Source organism: Glossina fuscipes, unplaced genomic scaffold (assembly GCF_014805625.2).
Source record: "Glossina fuscipes isolate IAEA_lab_2018 unplaced genomic scaffold, Yale_Gfus_2 0, whole genome shotgun sequence".
NCBI lineage: Eukaryota > Metazoa > Arthropoda > Insecta > Diptera > Glossinidae > Glossina > Glossina fuscipes.
The window spans coordinates 26,698,724-26,718,466 of NW_023998414.1; the positions used below are offsets into that span (position 1 = coordinate 26,698,724).

The 19,743-nt window shown below is 33.8% G+C and overlaps 5 protein-coding genes across 11 annotated transcripts; 1 reads left to right on the forward strand and 4 right to left on the reverse strand.

Annotated features, from left to right (window-relative positions):
* Positions 1-81: 81 nt before the first annotated feature.
* On the reverse strand, positions 82-14,612 carry LOC119644610 (protein Mpv17). 2 transcript variants are annotated; one of them, XM_038044232.1, is made up of 4 exons: positions 14,574-14,612; positions 745-888; positions 408-673; positions 82-346 (listed from the first exon to the last, which is right to left on the reverse strand). In XM_038044232.1, exons 2-4 carry the CDS (start codon positions 884-886, stop codon positions 167-169), a joined length of 588 nt encoding a protein of 195 aa, XP_037900160.1. In that variant the 5' UTR covers positions 887-888; positions 14,574-14,612; the 3' UTR covers positions 82-166. The 2 variants fall into 2 exon arrangements, with proteins under 2 accessions (XP_037900160.1, XP_037900161.1); XM_038044233.1 differs by lacking the exon at positions 14,574-14,612 and having other exon boundaries at positions 116-346; positions 745-901.
* On the forward strand, positions 1,200-5,613 carry LOC119635606 (chymotrypsin-like elastase family member 2A). Its single transcript, XM_038030522.1, has 5 exons — positions 1,200-1,325; positions 1,440-1,793; positions 2,746-3,090; positions 4,875-5,240; positions 5,332-5,613. Exons 1-5 carry the CDS (start codon positions 1,200-1,202, stop codon positions 5,611-5,613), a joined length of 1,473 nt encoding a protein of 490 aa, XP_037886450.1.
* LOC119635674 (PXMP2/4 family protein 4-like) lies at positions 5,724-6,604 on the reverse strand. Its single transcript, XM_038030654.1, has 5 exons — positions 6,581-6,604; positions 6,366-6,510; positions 6,158-6,291; positions 5,949-6,080; positions 5,724-5,870 (listed from the first exon to the last, which is right to left on the reverse strand). The coding sequence occupies exons 2-5, from the start codon at positions 6,502-6,504 to the stop codon at positions 5,724-5,726; spliced, it is 552 nt and encodes a 183-aa protein (XP_037886582.1). The 5' UTR covers positions 6,505-6,510; positions 6,581-6,604.
* On the reverse strand, positions 10,922-17,544 carry LOC119644611 (mpv17-like protein). Of its 6 annotated transcripts, none has more exons than XM_038044237.1 (5): positions 17,481-17,544; positions 11,673-11,871; positions 11,439-11,572; positions 11,213-11,344; positions 10,922-11,146 (listed from the first exon to the last, which is right to left on the reverse strand). In XM_038044237.1, the coding sequence occupies exons 2-5, from the start codon at positions 11,803-11,805 to the stop codon at positions 10,970-10,972; spliced, it is 576 nt and encodes a 191-aa protein (XP_037900165.1). In that variant the 5' UTR covers positions 11,806-11,871; positions 17,481-17,544; the 3' UTR covers positions 10,922-10,969. The 6 variants fall into 6 exon arrangements, with proteins under 6 accessions (XP_037900165.1, XP_037900162.1, XP_037900167.1 ...); XM_038044234.1 differs by having other exon boundaries at positions 17,436-17,518; XM_038044239.1 differs by lacking the exon at positions 17,481-17,544 and adding an exon at positions 17,379-17,396.
* Positions 17,545-17,989: 445 nt separating this feature from the next.
* Positions 17,990-19,075, reverse strand: LOC119643325 (putative uncharacterized protein DDB_G0271606). Its single transcript, XM_038042676.1, has one exon. The coding sequence runs from the start codon at positions 18,985-18,987 to the stop codon at positions 18,109-18,111; it is 879 nt and encodes a 292-aa protein (XP_037898604.1). The 5' UTR covers positions 18,988-19,075; the 3' UTR covers positions 17,990-18,108.
* Positions 19,076-19,743: the final 668 nt, after the last annotated feature.

Below are 19,743 nucleotides of genomic sequence, written 5' to 3' on the forward strand. Positions count from 1 at the left end.
CGTATCTCATAATACGGTTTTTATATGGATAGGAAAAACAATTTATTGAAGGCGTTTGTTCTTTTATTCTTATATAATAACAAAAAAAAAAAAAAAATTTAAAACACAATAATTTATAATTTATTTAAAACCGCAATGTCTAGCGGTTAGTTTCGTCATTTCTTATTTATTGACTAATTAAAGGAAAATTGCCTTCCTCATCAATTTGATGATGTTGCAAATGTTTCATGTACGCTAAGAAGCAAGTCCAAATTAAACTGCATACACTTATGAAAGGTACACGATTGCGTTCTGGTATAAAATAGAAATTCACTGTAGCCACAATGGGCCAAACAATGCCGCCAATCTATAAAAAAGTTATTTTATAAATAAATAAAGATCTTTAATCAGCTGGCTAAGAAAGGTACCTTAAATGTAGGCCAAAACTTTTTCCCCACTTCTGCAGCAGCTTCACCTATTGTTTTCAATTCCAGTAAACTCATAATAAAATAAAAGCACGTCATCGCTGCTGGCGTGTAAGAAATAGTCTCCACAGCCGCTTTTGTAAGAGCAGTGCCCAGTGTTGTTTGCGGCCACATTGCTGAAGATACCTTAATCCAACCATATAATGTGGGAGCAACAAAAAATCCACCATATAAACTAAAACGTAAGACACGCCACCAATCGTAGTTATCTGGAAATAATAATAAAAGTGTTTTCTATTCCGCATGATAAATTAATGTAAAAGAAACACTAAAAGCTTACCCCAGGTTTTACCTTCAATAGTTTGTTGTATTAAACTACTGGTGGGCCAGATGCAACTGTAAGAGACCATACCCCTTACTACCGGATATTTAATCATCAAAACTTTTAAATTTTGTACTATTGCGGACATGTTGTTTATCATATCTAAATAGTTAAATAATTGTTATCTCTCTCACGCTCTCTGTCTCTCTCTCTCTCTCGAGCCCTTATAAATATTTTCGTAAACTTTGTAACCAAACATTGACCTTATCATTGGAAGGGGTTAGCGCCTGCATCAAAACTAAATATTCGGAAGTGTTTAATGCAAATGTTTATAATTAACTTATTTACATAATTAATAAAAAAAAAAAAAAAAAAAAAGCAAAAGAAGAAGACGAAACAACGGTTGTATATGTGAAATGTTTAAATAGATCGCAAACTTACTGTGTAACGGCAGTAAGTCTTGAATCGACAAAATGTTAAGCTATCATCAACTTGTTTTTAAATGTTTTGTGATATTAACCGTACAATCAATAGCTTTTGGTCACGAACAGAAGATCGTTAATGGTACTACAGCTTTACCGGGTGAATTTCCATTTATGGTAAGTTAATATTTTTCACTTAAATAAAAATGTGGCCAAAGCTTAACTTCCATATATATATATATATATATATATACATATATACATGTCTACAAACATATGTACGTATAAAAGATTTCTTTAAGACGTTCATCAAGCGGTCGTCATGTATGTGGTGCTTCTCTCTTAAATCGTGTATGGGTTTTGACGGCTGCCCATTGTGTTAAAAAATCGAAACCCTTTCAGCTAAATATACAATACGGCAGCAATCTGTTAGATGTAAATTCCTCGAAAGTTAGCAACGTTTCTTATATATATGAACACGAAGGATACAATAGCTCTAATCAGTATATACACGACATAGCTTTATTACGTTTAGCAATGCCGATAAAATTGAAAAACAACTTTCAAAGTGTTCGCCTGCCCGAGTTAAAAGCTTCCATACCAAATAAAACACCAGCTATTCTAATAGGTTGGGGCTTAAATGCGGTAAGTCGAAGAGCTTTTTATAGGGTTTTCTCATTGAAGCCGCTCCTTACCAAACTTCGTTTTCTGTACCGTTTTCTTGAAATCAAGAAACTTAATTCTTCTAATCGGTCCCAATAACAAAACGAGACAGGACATGCGTCAACGTTGTTGATCTCAACTTCGTTTGTATGCAATAGAAATATATATAAATGCATTAGAGTCCGTCCATTTAGATGTGAATTTGTCGATTACGCATTCGTTGCAAAATTATCAGACCACTCTCTGCCACCAGTTTGCGATAAATTTTGATAAACCGTCTTCATCAGCATGAGTATAAAATAGCTTTGACTTAAGAACTACAGTGGGTCGAAGATAATGATTCTTAGCATTTGATTAGGCCAAAAGGTGAATTTTTTTATAACAAAAGCTTTTATATTCACAAGAATTGAATGTTTGCAAGTCGACGGCGTTTTTCGCCATGTCGCAGCAGACAGCATGGCCGACATCATGAGCATACTCTGCTCCTTTGCAAAATAGAGAATTTTCGTTTTCACGATACCTATGCTACTCTATGCTAAAACACATTTATGTTGTTGCATTATGTTTTATCGCCAAGACTCTCCAGTCAAGACCAGTCGCATTTACAGGCCGTCCCGCCTTGCACATTTATGCCTTGCCTGACACGAGAGTTTTGAATACTCGAAGAAAAGCAGAGTTTCAATTTCTCTTAAGAAGCTCTTCATTGCATCGATCTCAGGACGATCAACAATGAATGTAAATTCTTACTAAACTTGGGCTAATCGAACGCGAATTTTTTATTTAAGTTTGCAAGCGCTTTAATTTGTCAATGGGATGAACCTCACAAGAAGGCGAATAAAAACGGAGCGCTCCTTTGAAAAGATCCAACCCAAACTCTAAATATGTGAATAATAACGCGAATCTGCATTTTTTGTGTTTTGTTTCTAACTTAAAGACTGGCGGTATGATTCAAAAACATTTGCAAAAAGTCGATTTGGAAATATTCGACGATCAAAATTGCAGCGAACGTCACGATTTGGCAATGCATAATAGCACGATCTGCGCCGGTGTACCGGAAGGTGGAAAAGGTCAGTGCAGCGGTGACTCTGGTGGGCCGCTTTTAGTTAACAATACGCAAGTGGGCATTGTTTCGTGGTCGCGTAAACCTTGTACGCAACCCCCTTATCCAGGAGTGTTTACCGAGACTTCATATTATATCGGTTGGATATTGCATACCATTTTAAATCATGAAGAAGCCATAGGAACCGAAGAAAATGAAGGTGTGGAGGAAAGTTTAAAAGTAGGAAATTTAATAATTACCCTGAAAAGGCATCAATTTCAATAAGTAAAAGAATAACGGAAATGCCTGAAGCGCACTGGATTCTAATAAACATTTTTGGAATTCTACACTAATGATAACTGTAATAATTTCTTTTGTTTTTAGAAACTATTCAAATACATGGAAGCTTTCAATTTTCCTCACTTTTTCTTTTTTTTTTAAAAAATCTTTTTAATTTAAAATTTCTAAAGTTTACAAAAAGTATGTTACGCTTCTTATGCTTTGAGAGAAGATGTTCAAAGACATAATAGAAGAAGTTGTTTCAAGAAAGGGAAATTATATTGATGTCTTGAAAAAATTTATTTAAAACCAAAAGCATTTATTACGTATTGAATTTCATAAGCCACGTAGAACTCGCGACAGAATCTTACATATCCGGAATTTTGCGCCAATAGGTAAGACGATGGATTAGTATGCACCGTACAACGATATACTTTAAGATCCGTTTAGTGATTCCATCATTATGTTCGATGATGGATCGGCTTAGTCACGATAGTCGACTCCCTAGATTTTGAATTCAAGAACTCAAAGAAACCTCATAATAAAAAAAATAATTAAGAAAATATTGAAAATATTGAAAATTTCTATATATCAACCACTTGTTCGTCCGCGTAGCTGAGCGAGTAAGAACCGCGACTACGAAGTCAGTGTTCGCGAAATCAAATCTCAAATGCGGTAGCGTTTTCTTTGATCGGTGAAGGCGTAACACATCGATCGGAGATGCATCCGTTAGGCTGCGGCCACTACTTCCCAATTTTTTCCCAACTTTTTCTCTTTCCTTTGCTCCTCCTGTCAGTCACCGTGTTACGCGAACAAGAGACATTCTCTGAGGGATTGATCATAGAAATTTTATTTATTAAGTTAAGTTTGGCTTTTCAGTCATTCATCATTTGTTTTGAATTTACGCTAAAGTCTTCGCTATCGAGAAAAGGCTTCAATTGTTCCGATATGTAAAAAATACATTATACAATGACTTAAGACAACATGTAAACTTTGTGAATGTGTAAGCCCCAAAAGTGCTTAATACTAATGAGACTCGCGACTATAAGGGGAGAAGCGGATAGTGCCATATACCAAAGTGAAATACCAAAGTGTTTACCATAAATGAAGACAAAGAAGAAAATGGTGTTTTGTAGTTAAGTTCAACGGTTCATTTACTCATTTGATGACGCATGGGCTAAAATCTCGTAAGCAAGGCAAAGACTTTTTTTATAAAGTCCTTCTCGCGAATGAGGTTCAATATCGGTTCTCATTGGCTTCGAAAGCAATCAAGATTTTCGCATTTTAGTCAAACCATCCACATAGGAAACTGCATGGAGTGCATGTGTACTTATAATTAGTGACTTATTTGTTGTGCTGCTATTTACGTCAGTGACCATTCCATAATTCAATTGGGAACGCTTTATCCGGCGAACTAAAAGAATTGGATGTTTTCGACATGTAATTTCAAAATAGTCACCGGAGCCTCCGTCGTGCCAAAGAACCAATTTTCGAATTGCGTTAAGGAAGGAGAATTTAATAAAGAATTGTATTTTATTGATTTGTATGAGGATTTTGAATATTTGTCGGCAAACTTTGCTTCAGCGTGAGTATAATTTTTTACATCTCCCTTAGCTTAAGGTAAAGCAAGAGGCAAGAGTTGCCATCATTCATTCATTCATTCTACGATCAGTTGAATGCAATTTTGTTTCACGCTATTTGTATGATTGATTCAATGCTTAATATGATGATCATTATTATTTTAGGTTTCTATGCGTTACGCTGATAACATGCAGCACATCTGTGCCGGGACAATTATTAATACCATGTGGATATTGACGGCAGCACATTGTTTTAAATTTATAAAAACTCCTCGGGATTTATTAATACACTATGGCACAAATTGTTTAGTTATGAAGAAATCAAAGCATTCAATGTTAGCAGCAATATCAGCATTTTATATACATGAAGGCTACAGTCCCACCATCGCTATACATGATTTGGCTTTAATACGATTAAAAGAGAACTTGGTCTTTAGCGACTATATAAGAAGTGTTCAGTTACCGGATGGTCACGAGCAAAATAATTACGATAATTTAAAAGTAGACTTAGTCGGGTGGGGTTCCGATAAGGTTAGCTTAGGACGGATATTTCTTTATAAGCGTACTTGTTATCACAAAAATAATTTTTTTTTTTTTGTTATAAATTTTGACTTTACTTCAGACATTTGGGTCTTTGCAGAAGCAGTTACAAAAAGTCTCTTTAAATACTGTGGAAAGACAAACCTGCGGCAGGTTGTTAAACTCGATTGTCCATCGTTCAAGTTTGTGTGCTGGTGATATTCATAAAGGACAATGTTCCGGAGATTCTGGAGGGCCCTTACTATTCGATAATATACAAATTGGTATTGTATCCTGGAGCCTAAAACCGTGTGCTTCAAAACCGGCAGTATTTACAAACCTAAGTTATTATATGAAATGGATTAAAGCAATAGTAGAGAAATAAATAATAAAAAAAAAAAAAAACATTGATTATAAGTATTGCCCGGGATATGTCAATATCTTTGAAAATCGATTTCTTTATTATTATCTCTTTTTTCATGTTTTATATGGGCTTTATGTCATTTTAACCGATTTTTTTTTAACCCATGCCAGGAAGGCAGTCCAACATACGCTGCAAAAGCCAATAAATAATAGACGAGTCCGTTCAGGCAGCACTGAATAACTGAAAAGTTGTAACAAGGGCCAAACGCAGGAAGCTATCTAAAGTTTTAATTTTTTGCTTATTATATTTGTATAGAATTTTTATAAGATTTCGACACTTTAAACATTTGAACTGACCTTAAATGTGGGTAAAAATTTTTCATTAGCTTCTTTTCGAGCGTTTTGAAATGTTTTACCCTCTAATAGAGCCATGCCTAGGAAAAACGTATAGGAAGAGAGAGGACTGAGAGATACTTGCTCTACGAGTGTCTGTTATAAAATGTTAAAAAAAATTCTTTAAAACAATTGTTTATAATAAAAATACGATTGACCATTAATTTGTTTACCTTCGCTAGGCCCGATTTGAAATTAGTGTTTGGCCACATGGCCGAGGTCAGTTTAATCCAACCGTGCAGTAATGGGGCAACATAGAATGCGCCAAATAAACTAAATCTCATCATGGTTACATAATCGTAGTGTTCTTGATTAATATTGCACATGAGAAGAGAGAAAGAAATGATGATCATTTTCGTATATTGCGTGCGTGATACTTACTATAATTTTTGTCGTCAATATTTTGATGCAGAAAGCTTCCCATAGGATATAAGATTGCGTATGTTATGCAATTGCCTAGAAGAGGACGCTCTAAATATATACGTCTGCATGTCTTTAATAAGCTTCTCGCAAAACACATGTTTATCTTGATTTTTTCGAAGAAAAACTATTAAGAAAACTTTTCATAACACAATCACGAGGAAATTTTTACGTACGATTACGTCGCGGGCTGCAGTATATGCTTAAGCTGTACGGATGTCATGTCTTGCATTGAGACCAACATTACAATTTATAAATCGTTTGCCTTAATATTCTTTTCTTCATATAAATTTTTTTCTTCTTCTTTTTTTTAAATATATTTTATTTATAAATTTTTCTCATAATTGTTTGCCAAATTTGTGAAAAGTTTTCAATTTCCAAAAGATGATTTTAATGATTTAATAAAAAAAAGAACAATGATAATAATAAAAAACTGAAAATTTCATATTTGAAAAGACGTAAGCAGACTTGAGTGAAGTAAATTGAATGCATATTTGAAGGGTTTCTCTTTTACAACGATAAGCTAATCTCTAGGGCTTTGGAACGCCAGCCTTAATTTCTCAGATACATTCAGATACATTTATCTAAAGACATATTTTAAATATCCATAATTTTTGCAGATATACAAAATACCTTTTGGGATTATAGGTTGTTATACTCTGCGCCACTTGCGGTACAGGGATGTATGCAACATTCAGAAAGGCTCAAGCCTTTCTCACCTAGACTCACCTTTGATAACATCGATCGATTCGGTATCAATTTCTGATCTCATCTAAACTTGTCCGTCCGTCTTGCATATTTGTGTTTAGTCTACAAGTCGTAATTTTTGTGTTATTTTGATGAAATTTGGTAGATCGACGTATTTTGGTGCAAGAGCGAACGCTATTGAAAACAATTTGGATCGGATCATTTGTGCGAACATTTCTTATATAACGTCATAGTTTGAAAAGTCGTTATATAAATAACCGTACTAAGCGAACTGATGTGATGGGGTGGCGACTCATTGCACTGATATATAGCCACTTAGCGAAATTTGTGAATTACATAAAATCACTCGTAGCTTTCGAGAAGACTATACTTTTATACTTCTTTATACTTGAAACTGTTATTTGATCCGTTAAATTTTGTATCATGAGGGGATAGTTCTATTGTATTTTAAATAAAATATTCAAATTTAAACATGGATAGTGTATTCTTCGACAGTCGAATGATGGGGACCTATCCAACATGGAGTGCAAAATATCGTAATCGCACAGATCGACGATGTTCTTCGGGATCATTTTTTGAGAAATGCTCGAAATGAAATTTGCAAACGACCTTTGGCAGGCCCAAATATTTACAATTTCACTGGCCAATGTGTCATAGAAGTCAACCAATACCATTAAATGGTTAAATGGTTCTTTTACGTGAAGGAAGGGCAAAACCATCGAATTCAAGCTTTGTATACACTGGTATTTCGCAATTCTTTATCATTTTTACCTATAGAAGCCGCTGATCAAAATTTGTGCAAACACCTAATAGAAATCGTTATTGTGGTTATATTTTTATCGCTTTCATGCGAATTTTTTTTTTTTTTTGCAGCGTGAATGCTTGTAGAGCTCTTCGCACAAGCGTAGTTTCCTTTCCCTTATGGTGAATAGTTAGTTATTCGTTCACGACTCGAAAAATCTGACCGAGTGACGGTTGTATTTGAAGTGTAGATTTTATTTAGAAAAAATGTTTTACTAAAATTTTCAAAAGTTAGTTCAAATAAAGCTTTATTCAATGTTTGCAATGAAAAGCTCCTTTATTTTTTTAAAGCTCATTTGCGCTTTGTGTCAGACATTATAATTTTCGCTTCTTTATTTTAATAAGAGACGGGATAAAGAGAAGGTGCGATTACGTTTATATTGCTTAGCACGTAAATAAATTAGAGCTTACCCTACCACTTGTGGTACAGGATACATTAAGTTAGGGCGGACGGATGTAACATGCAGAGGGACTTAAGATAAACCCACCTTTTATTATACCAATCAATTCAGAAACGTGATCTCAATTGATCTAAGTCTATCTGTCCATCTGTTCATGTGCGCAGGTAAATTTGTATTCAAGGCATATGTCGCAATTTTTGAGATATTTTGATGAAACTTGGTAGAGTGACGAGAAAACTTTGGACCGGCTGGGGCAATTTTCGAATCATTTTTTACATAATGAAAAGTAAACCAAAATGATATAATTTTTAATACTTTACCATGAAAGTAATTATATAATAATAAAAAAATTAACTGTGCCAAATTTGGAAGAATTTTCACGAAAATTGATCTTTGGTAGAGCGGAAAAGTTCAAGTTTAAATATGAAAATTGAACCATAAAAGTAATTTCATACAAAAATGAACTCTACAAAGTTTGGACCATCTATATTGGACCATTTTTGGATACTGCTCTATGTAAGTATTAAATTTGTACTGCATTAGGTTGCGTTTTGACCCCGCTTCCCAATAAATACGCACTTAAAAAATATGCCTTTATATTGGAACAAGATATTATTTTTGTATTCTATAACAAAAATAAGAATTATTTTAGACAATGTGGTGTAGGGTGCTTAAGGGTCGCTCTTGCCCGATTTGCTAGTTTTTTTTCTATTTTCAATTGTTTTGCTTCTTCGTAGGAACCGTTCTGAGGTAAAGTCGGATAATTTTTATCTGCAATTCAATATTCTCTCTTCGACGTTCTTTATTATTATTATTATTATTATTATTATTATTATAAATTTAGCCAGGGAATAAATTCTAAGACTAAGGTTTTAAAGCGCTAGCATCTAAGGCTTTCGGCTTTATTAAAAAACTCTACCGCACTTGAGATTTGAATCCACGATCATTGAATTGAAAGTCGAGACTCTTGCCTACTCGGCCGCTCAGGCGAATTTTGACGTTCCTTTAAAAGTTATTTTACCTATAAGTAGGACTTTCTGCATTCCGCAAAAAAAAAAAAAATGAAAAAAAGAATCTTATTTTCCTCAAAATCCCTCGCGCCATTCGATTGGTCACTGTAAAAGTGATGGCGGATCTCTTCAACTGTCGAATACCGACTGGAATAGACCAACATTTTGATATCATCAGTGATGACATTTCGCAAATCTCTTCATACATTTCTATGCGGGCATGTGAAGTCTCCTTTTATATTTGATAAAAAAGAAGAGAAAAAGAGAACGAAATATATCAAAACATAATTCAATTTCCACGAGTCATAATAAATACTTCCTTCAAAGACGAGCACATACTTAACTTGCCGACTGAATATATAGCAATTCTCGTGTTGAATACACATATGTGTAAGTGGCAACATAACTAATACTTGCACTTATTACATTTTTTTGCGTGGACTTGCGTACACAAATTCAAAATTGCTGTGTTATCACAGGTGAGAGTTGGCGCCTTAGGTCCGTAGAGTTTAAGCAAAAAATTATTCGTTTTTTGTAATTTTCTTTGCATACACTGACTATTTTTATACCTATCTCAAATATTGTGGCACTAGGCTTGTGGATATAATATAAGAATGTGTATTGAAGTCTTAGCCTTTTACGTCAACTCTTGCCACGTTATTGAGCTGCCAAACGGGTAGACAGTTCATCTTTTCCATTTATCTGGGAGTGAAATTAAAGTGTCCTTAATATAGATTGGCCTGTCGCTGCAGCAGACGGACAAACCATGAGATTTAAAAATATCTTTACCGGTAAGACCTCAGTGATTGATTGTGTGCTATGACAAAGAAAGTGAAAATTTAGTGACGGAACATCTCTGCTTAGCAGAGCAGAGAGCGAAAAGAAATGGACTCTCTCAACTATAGCTGATCGCCAATAAGAACCGATAGAGTATAGAATGTTTAATAATCTTTAAATTTATGACAGCAGCACTTAAGTCCAAGTCAATCAAGTTGTAGTTCTCATTAAATCGTCTCCACAATCTTCGGATAGGATGATTATTATCGTAGTGTATTCTATAGTGATTGGTATTAAGTCTTCAAAAGTGCCGTGACGCTTACTGTGGAACATTTTTGTTGATTGTAGAGAGTAAGTAGACGGAGTCAGGTATGCCATTCAGAAGTTTACGAACAAAAAGTACGTTTAGCATAATTTGTTTGCTTCCTAGAGTGGGTAACCTTATTAGCGCTACACGATTTCTATATGATGAAAGGCGAGTGTTAATGGAAACCTAGACGGACAATAGAAATTCCTTTTATATGAGTTCAATTAGTTTAAGTCATTAAAGATTTTATTGTCGATCCCAGATAATAGAACCGGAATTCTAGAATATGCCATACTAGCGACATAAACAGCGATCGACTATCAACATGTCTCGTAAATTCAGTCCCGTGCCCTTAAATACCTGATAAGCTTACGTTACTATAAAACTCAGTTGGGCTTTTAAAATGCATCTCTCCGTTTTTATTATGATATTATTGTCATTCTTTCAAAATAATTCATTCATATATATATATACACAAAATCGTTTTCTACAAAATATAAAAAAAGCTTAGACAATTTTTCATTATGCTTTAAAATTTCTAAATATGACGAGGTAATGTTTTCACTTGTACTGTATATTGCTTTGATGATCAACAGAATTTTGCAGGTCCGTGCGTTTCATAAAAGCTAAGAACGTGGTCCATATTATACTACAAATGCTAACAAATACTATACGATTTTTTTCAGGTATCATGGAAAAATTTATAGTTTGTATTATTGGCCATACGCACATGGCTACCTGAAATTTGACATAATATTGAAGAAAATAAATTCAAATTGAAATCATATTTACTTATTTACTTACCTCAAAAGTAGGCCAAAATTTTTGCTTGGTTTCTTCGATGGCTTCTTTAAATGTTTTACCCTCCAATAGTGACATACCTATGAAGAAGCTGGCACAGGCAAAAGGACCATAAGATATTTGTTCTACGGCAGCCTAAAATTTTTAATAATTTTTTTTTTTTTTGGCATTGCTTCGCAACATTTTTGCATATATATCTTTTTCTTTTTTTTTTTTTTTTGGTAATCACCTTCTTTAGACCTATTCGTAGCGTCATTTGCGGCCACATTGCTGTTGATAATTTCACCCAACCATATAACGTAGGAGCTACATATAGCGAACCAAATATACTGAATCTGAGCATACGCATATAATCGTAGTTTTCTTAACCGTAGAGTGAAGTGAGTGTTAGAAAAAAGACAAAGCAAAAGAGACAAGTTTTTAATTTTATTTAGAGCCTTCTATAATAACATTTGGTACTTACTGAAATTTTTGCCATCCAAACTTTGTTGTATCAAACTACCGGTAGGCCATAACACTGCATAGGTTATGGAGCCTCTTAATAACGGATGGGTCGTAGTAAACAAGCGCCAATGATTTTTTATAAAAGTTAACATATTTTTACTAATAATTTAAAGTAACAAATGCCGAAAATCAATTTGAAAACTTGCGGAAAACACGCTCTAAAGAAAAAGCACGGGGTTCATCTTATTAATTCAAATATCCACATTCACAGACACTGCTTAATTTTAATCTACTGCATAGAAAAAAACATTCATCCAGTTTCGAGCAATTTGTTCATCTCAACAACACACAAAAACAAAACTCATGGAATCTTATATCTATTTTTATACCCATCACCGAAGTATGACGGGTGCATTCAATCTAACGAAAGGACTGCAACGCCCAGAAGGAGGCTTCACAACCCGTTTGATCAAATTCGGAATAAGTTTAAGCATGTCCGTCTGTCTGTGTGTCCAGTTGCAAATGCACGAAATGCAATTTAGTATGTCCGCCGGTCCACCTATCCGTCTGCCCAATGCAGCTTTACAGTTATGCAATATATTTCGCAATTTTGTTGGAACCACAGGTCGGACACACACAGCTCATTCAATTTACACTGAAAACATTTTACAAGGAGCTACTGGGACGAATTTTGGTACTGAGAATGAATTCGATATCGATAAATTTGCATTTTTATAAAATACTCTCGCGTACAGCGAGAATATGCTTTTCACTCCTTGCATGTTTAGGCCTTGCAGGCACGGAAACGTTGTGATTTATTTACATTGGTTGAAATTTATTGGGCAAGATGGTTGACTGTTCATTTGCCGGGACAATTGCCACGTATATCGTAATTTTGATAAAAAATTTATACAAGTTGACAGATCAAAAGAAATTAGATTATGTGTGAAACAAGAAGAAGATAAGATACCTTTACGAGAAATTGTATTTTCAATTTTTTAAGGCACTATTTGAAGAGGTTGCAGCAAACTCGTACTTATGATCGACTCAGGTAGGCTTTTAGTTACAAGTGATTACAGACAGGGATCATGAGGAGGAAAGGGAGAGCGCACTTTTACTTATGTTCGATTTGAAAGTGCAGAGATATAGAACGGCCAGATAATCTGCAATGGCTAGATTGTTCTAAACGTGGGCAGCGCAAATAGACTTTGAACTGCCACGATAGTGTGACAAGTGGGCGAGAGCAGTGAGAAAATTGTGGTCGATTCCCTCCAGACTAGGGAAGCTCGAAGCTTTCTCCTCCATGAAAGTCGCCAAGATATTTCTTAACTATGGGCAAGGCGAGATTACTTCTGATTGAACTTTTAGAGACACTTGCTCTATTAATTCGATGTGTACTAAAAATTAAAAATTATTCTTCCAAAATATTTTCAAATCCAACGAAAATTATTGGGTATTAAAAGTTGTAATATACAGAAATACGCTTCGCAGTTTCCATAGAGCATATATATTTTTGATGAGCATACGATTCAGATATATCTTCTATATATCGGTTCGTAGCTGAAGAACATATTAAGAAACGCTGAGAGTCTAACTATGCTTGCACATAATAAGTGCTCTACAGAGATAAAGGAAATTTGTCCACTAATCAACTGCTTTCATAAAACTAAAGGGCTTTCTCAGTTCTCTCTCGCACTTGTTCTGGACTTGGCCGCATACCATGCCACACATTGGACTGTTCGTTTTTTAAAAGTGCTGCATACCTTTGAAACAAACTACATGGATTGTTGTGTTTGCTCCAAAGTTCGCCTCAAACGTAGACAAAATTTTCTCCCTTTCACTTGCTTACCCTCTTCCACTGTCTCTGTCTTTCGGTGTCTACACACTTACGGAACATAGGCAGCGGGTGTGTAGCTAGCTTTACGACTAATACACACTTTTTACTTGCTAATTTTGGATTAGTTTTTTTAGCTTCTAACCCGTTGTAGAACTTCATCTGTAGACAAGAAACAAGAATGCTTATTAAGCTTGTAGCTTTCCAAGTCAATTGTTACTAAGAGTGTTTCAACAACAAAATACGAACAAGGGCGCTTGATTAATTTGTACATTTTATCAGATTAACCAAATTAGTTAAACTCCTTCTGCTCGATATTGATCGATTAGCTATTTTACTTATAATATATGTAATCAGGTGTAGATATCAGTGAAATCAGTTTACCATTTATCGAACGCTGACTAACATCTGATGCTTTCCAATAACTTTATATAGCTAAACTATAGCTATAGAGCTAAAAGTGTATATGTTCTCCAATTTCTCCAATAATCTTAGCCTATAATATACTTAAGATATAATAAGAAAGATCAATTTGAATTTATAGTAAGACATTTGATATTTTGCTGCAATCTTCGATAATGATTCTCTTCATGTTAATTATAATGATCCGTTCAAACTCATTATTTAATCACTTTGCTGATTTAGAGGATGGGATCGGATGTAGGGATTTTGTAAGATTAAAAGAAAGAAAGCAAAAAAAAAAAAAAAAAAAAAAAAAATAAATAAATAAATGAAACACTAAGCACGTGCAATTGCAGTATGGGTGGATGGGTGTGTGTATTTAATTTTCTTTATCATCAATTAACAAATTTTACCTTCGAAACGTGTTCATGAGATTTAAAGCAGACGCTTTAAATAATTTTTGTTTACTTTTTTCTTTTCTTTTTATTTGTTATAGCAACAATTAGTTTATTGTTGTCACTTAGCCAAACGTGTATGAAAATTATTTTTAGTTATTTTTGATCGCATAGATTTTTCTATGCAGGAAATTGTTGAGATCTCAAGTTCAAGGTTTTTCACCGAAACAGCCTAAGGTCAATGTTTGGATTCTGTTTACATTCATTTTGAAATAAATTTCTTACGTACGTGTATTAATTTACAAAAAAAAAAAATAAAAATATAATTCTTTTATTTTTCAATTAACTTATAATGATTCGTAAAAAAATTTATTATTTTTATCTCAAATCACAAATTTTCTTTTGCATTTTAGTTCACGATCTGCATGTTATAAGATTTGCCAACCAACTGATCTAATCTCTATATATCTTTGAAATTTACAAAAAAAAAAAAAAAAAAAAAAAAATTTAGGGTGAAATAAGTTGCAAGAAAACAATATCAGCGAAGGTTATGACGTTCTTTTTGAGAAGAAAGCTTTTCATTAGCATAGTGACATCAGAATTTTACCGTTTTTTGATCGTATCACAACACTAGCCGTTGATGGCCTCAAGGGATGGGAAGGTGAGGATGACCAAAATTATGAAACCAAGCTATCGTGAATATATTTCTTACCCCTGGATACAGAGTGGAATGGATTCGAATTTTATTCGATTATTTATCTTGAGATCCTGAGATTATAGAATTTTTTTGAGATGATTTGAGCAGTGCGCGCGAAAGGTTGGCCGGAAGGGCATTTTCTCACAATAACTAATTTTGTCATTTATGTGAAATTTCTTTGCATTGCTTCTCGCGTCGATCTCGTTTAGGAAATTGTAGCAGAGTCTTAATTTTTTACTAGACAGATTCTTCTTCAATCGAAGAATGTAACTTCAGGCAGTTTTTTTTTTTTAAATAGGAAGAAAAGCCTTCTTCAGTTTAGCCTCTGCCAATGAATAAGATATGTACTAATATTACAACCGGAGGCAGGATGCTCATCTAATTCGTTCACTCTGCAGTCGTCGCGGATACTTCAAGAGATACTAACGTTCCCTTGGCGAAAGTATAATTTGTCTACCATTTTTTTGGATGCAGTCCTCTTATCTTCATAAAACAAGTCGCAAGAAACCGCCAAAGGTTTGTGTTTTTCGCCATTAAAGCAACTGCTTTGAGCCTAAGACTTTTTTAACTGACTTTTTTAATTAAAGATATACCTTTTCGTCATCCGATTCATAGTAGCAAAAAACAGACATCTTTACCCACAATATATCGATCAATAATTCTCGAAACTAAGTAAGAAAAGAATATCTTTGTATAAAAATTCGCTTTTATTCGTTTGAACGTAGTATCCATCAAAAGGAATACAATCGGTCTATCGATTGTATAGATTGACAATCGTCTGACGATATCGTTTTGACGCTACTTATTATTGTACGTAATGCTGCAGATTTACTCTCGCCTGACGCGCGCCCATCAATATCATCAATTGCTCGCTCTCAATTGAGTAAATGTCCATGAGAGCGTATATATATAATTTTTAATAAAACTTAATTATCTACGTGGACATAGATGTGTTTTTCGCTTTAACTGATAGAATTTCTGCTATGCTATGGCGATCATCGGAGAGTATATTGATTTGGTCAAAACATTTGTAACGTTCATAAGAAAGTAAGAGAAACACTACATAGTATATATATACTTGAACCTTTCCTCCAGGGTCGCCATGTAGAGAATATGATCATTGGGACAGCAAGTAAAATTTCAATTCATGCAAAGTTGCCATAACAGTCAATGACTTACGACAAGGACAATCTGTTCTAAAACGACTACGTACGGTACTTGTTCAAAACACAATTCTCTCATGTCGAAATTTTAATACGAAATAACGAATTTATTATCTCTTCATATCTATATCTCCTCTCATATAGTAATGTCTTTCTCTTATTTCATTGCTCGTTAATCGGGAATAATTCTCATGATCTATTGCTTTCCACATGATTGCTATTCGAACGAATTTAAAAATTTGCAAATCATCGGGAAATTCTTGCTTTCGGTGGAGAACTGTGGCGATAACATTTTTCAAGTCAATGTCAAGTTTAACCAGTTAACTGTGTCGACCTTCTACGAGATGAGCATAGTATATGTAATTAGATTGTAATGAAACGACTTGATAAAATGGCAAAAATATTTTCTAAAATACATTATTATGAGGAACACAGGTTCATAATAATAAAATTTTATGAGAAAATCCAACAAGGGCGGATGGACAGAACATGATATATATATATATATACTTGTCATACACAATTAACTGACAATTGGTTATTGGTTTTATTAAGACACTTTTTTCTAGTGCCTTGAAAATAAGAAAAATACGCTGACTAACGCCATAGTATGTCGTAAACAAATGATTGAAATGACATGAAATTTTGACAGATGTCGTTTAAAATTTTATTGCTACAAATGAAGTATATCTATGTCACGTACGCCTGGAGAGTTATTGATCAATACGCTATGTCTATATGTTGTAAGAGCAATGACGAAGTTAGTATGAGTTTAACCTTCAGTGACTGATGTAAAAAACGATTACTAAGAGATTTAGCTTAAAAGCTTTTTCATACCGTTAGTGTGTTTAAAATAAGACCTATAAGCGCATTCACTTTTATACGTCACTAGGAGCGAATACTACTTAAGAGGAGAGAACAAAACGTGTGCGATCAGCTGATCTGATTCTGATAAGCAATAGCGTCATTCAATTACATTAAACACGCTATAGATCAAGAAATGAATAAGCACTCAGTTACTCAATTGTAACGATACGACACAAAAGTAATAATGAAATAAATTACCAGGAAATGCGTATACAATCTATATATGCATACATATGTATACATATATACATAATGATAACGGTTGTATCTGTGATATATACATATATATATATATATATATATATATATATGTTTATATTAATGTTGAATTCTTTTTTTTTTTTTTTTCAATATTTAAACTACATACATACACACGCACGCACACAGACACACGCACACAACCAAATATAATCATTTTACATACTATCAAGGTGAAGGTCGTAATATTCAAAAATTCATTTTTTTTTACGTTTCTTTGAATATTTGAGTGCAAAAAACACGAGAGAATCGTTATGAATATATTGAAAAATGTGAAAAAAATTCTTTTTTCATTTTTTTCACATTATTGAAGGAAAAGCGTTTCTATTTAATCACCCGTCCACCCGTTGAATTATACTAAATTTATATAAACTTTGCAAACAATAGACTTGAAAGGCATTATACGATACCTTAATACCAGAACTTTCTGTTAAAAAGAAAGCTTTAAGTAGTAAGCTTTCCTTTTTTTTAAATAAATTTTATTAATAATTTTCATATGTTCATACAGTTTGAATAGCATTGTCAATGGATAAGTCTTTCAAAGCACATATTATAAAATGAGCAAAAAGAGAAAAAAAAACCATTTATTTACAATATTTAATATAACATGTACGAGAATAAATGAAGTAATGGAATTTAGAAAAACAATGCGAAGCGAAGTTAGTTCCTGTAGTTATTTTAGTTGTTTTTTTTGTTTCTTTCTTGGGTTATAGCAGAAAATCATACGCGCCTAAGTAAATCTTGTATTTATTTATTTATTTATTTTATTTTATTTTTTTTTTTTTTTTGGATTGTTGGGTGGAGATGGACTAAGCCATTAGATAATCTTGTATTTAAATTTAATTTTGTGAAGCGCAATAATTGATCTCCTCCGTTTGCTCTTCTGAAAGTTCGTGTTTTGGCGACTGTTCTTCATCATCTCCATCTCCATTTCCATCTCCATCGGCATCTCCACCTCCATCTCCATCTACATCTACGTCTCGATCTCGATCTTGATCTTGTCCTTCTTCGTCGCTTTTACGATTAAATCGCAATATACTTAAGAATTGTTCGCGGAATATCAAATCTTGATATTTCTCAGCCAATTCCGCACAACATAATGGTTCGCCTGGATGTTTGCGATGGCATGCAATTAATTCGTTTCGTAGCTCTAATATTTTACCGTCAATGTTATTCGTCCATTGCACGGGTCTGCTTAAATAATTTTCCAAATTCGCCATACACTTGCTGAATTGACGATCTTCGTATTGATTGTATTTACCGCCGTCCAGGAATTCGCCAGGTGAACGGATTCCATTTTCGCGGTCACGTCTTTGATTTAGATTATGCGTATACGAATGCTGGTACGATCGCTGCTCATCCGATTTCTTCTCATATGATTGCTGTCCATACGACCTACCTTTATTCTCGTATGGCTGCTGCTGCTGCTGCTGTTTTTGATGTTCAGGCTGTTGCATCGATTGTTCTTGCTGCGATTGTTGTTGTTTTTGCTGTTGTTCTTGTTCGTATTGCCGTATACTGGTTTGGTGTTCTCGTTCCTGCAGATCTTCCAAATTACGAACGGCAGCATTATGTAATGTTTTTATATCTAGCTTTTCCTCGTCTTGATTTTGAGCATTTTCTATGCGCGTGACAACCGACGGCGAAACTTGGACAGTAATCCTGCTTTCCGGATTTTCAATGCGTGCCGTTTGTGGGGCGGAGTTATTAGCACCCATTCATGAATTTCTGCGCTGGATTTTATAAATTAATAATATTTAATAAAAATTTAGATGTAAACGCAAATTTCAATTTTCGAATTTTCAATTAATAATTTTGACAGTTCACCGATGTACATGCAACTCAAAGTGACACTTTTCTCAATCATAGGCAATTTTTACAGAGTTGTTCTAAATTTATATGTCTTTCATTGTTTTCGATAAATACTTTAGATAGGTACCTCTAGGTATCACTAAATAAATTGTTAGAACACAAACTTGAGCTATATTGAGCTATTGCGAAAGCATTTAAGCTCAGGTCATTTAATTCTAAAATTTTGAAAATCACATAACTCTACATATAACTTAAAAAAAAAAAAGGCATATACAGAAATAGCAAATGGGAGTAAAAGTATCCCGATTGGGATAAAATTTAAAGAAATTTAATAAACATTTCAACTAAACATTTTAACAAGAATATTTTCGAATTATCATTTTCAAACGAAATTTTCAAACGGATTATTCTTCCTCCCAACCGTGACGCTAAAGTCTAAGAACTTAAATCATATATATTTTAATTTTCAGTTTTCCTCATAAATTATTGTCACAGCGCGACAAATCAGATAGGGACAGAGGGACGGATAAACGAATAGGGATTTGGAGACTTTATTCTTCTTCTTCTTCTTCTTTATTCTTTATTTTTCTAGAGTTTTGCAAAAGTGACATACGTATAACTAGCCGTCAAATAGCAAACCGACTTATGGATATAAATTAATT

Coding starts and splice junctions, on each gene's coding strand:
- LOC119644610 (XM_038044232.1), bottom strand. CDS start 886: ATGATAAACAACATGTCCGCAATAGTACAAAATTTAAAAGTTTTGATG. Junction 674..744: donor TATTGAAGGTAAAACCTGGG/GTAAGCTTTTAG, acceptor TATTATTTCCAG/ATAACTACGATTGGTGGCGT. Junction 347..407: donor AGTTTTGGCCTACATTTAAG/GTACCTTTCTTA, acceptor ACTTTTTTATAG/ATTGGCGGCATTGTTTGGCC.
- LOC119643325 (XM_038042676.1), bottom strand. CDS start 18,987: ATGGGTGCTAATAACTCCGCCCCACAAACGGCACGCATTGAAAATCCG.
- LOC119635674 (XM_038030654.1), bottom strand. CDS start 6,504: ATGTGTTTTGCGAGAAGCTTATTAAAGACATGCAGACGTATATATTTA. Junction 6,081..6,157: donor TCAAATCGGGCCTAGCGAAG/GTAAACAAATTA, acceptor ATTTTATAACAG/ACACTCGTAGAGCAAGTATC. Junction 5,871..5,948: donor AATTTTTACCCACATTTAAG/GTCAGTTCAAAT, acceptor TTAAAACTTTAG/ATAGCTTCCTGCGTTTGGCC.
- LOC119644611 (XM_038044237.1), bottom strand. CDS start 11,805: ATGTTAACTTTTATAAAAAATCATTGGCGCTTGTTTACTACGACCCAT. Junction 11,573..11,672: donor TTTGGATGGCAAAAATTTCA/GTAAGTACCAAA, acceptor TCTACGGTTAAG/AAAACTACGATTATATGCGT. Junction 11,147..11,212: donor AATTTTGGCCTACTTTTGAG/GTAAGTAAATAA, acceptor GTCAAATTTCAG/GTAGCCATGTGCGTATGGCC.
- LOC119635606 (XM_038030522.1), top strand. CDS start 1,200: ATGTTAAGCTATCATCAACTTGTTTTTAAATGTTTTGTGATATTAACC. Junction 1,326..1,439: donor CGGGTGAATTTCCATTTATG/GTAAGTTAATAT, acceptor TACGTATAAAAG/ATTTCTTTAAGACGTTCATC. Junction 1,794..2,745: donor TAGGTTGGGGCTTAAATGCG/GTAAGTCGAAGA, acceptor TCTAACTTAAAG/ACTGGCGGTATGATTCAAAA.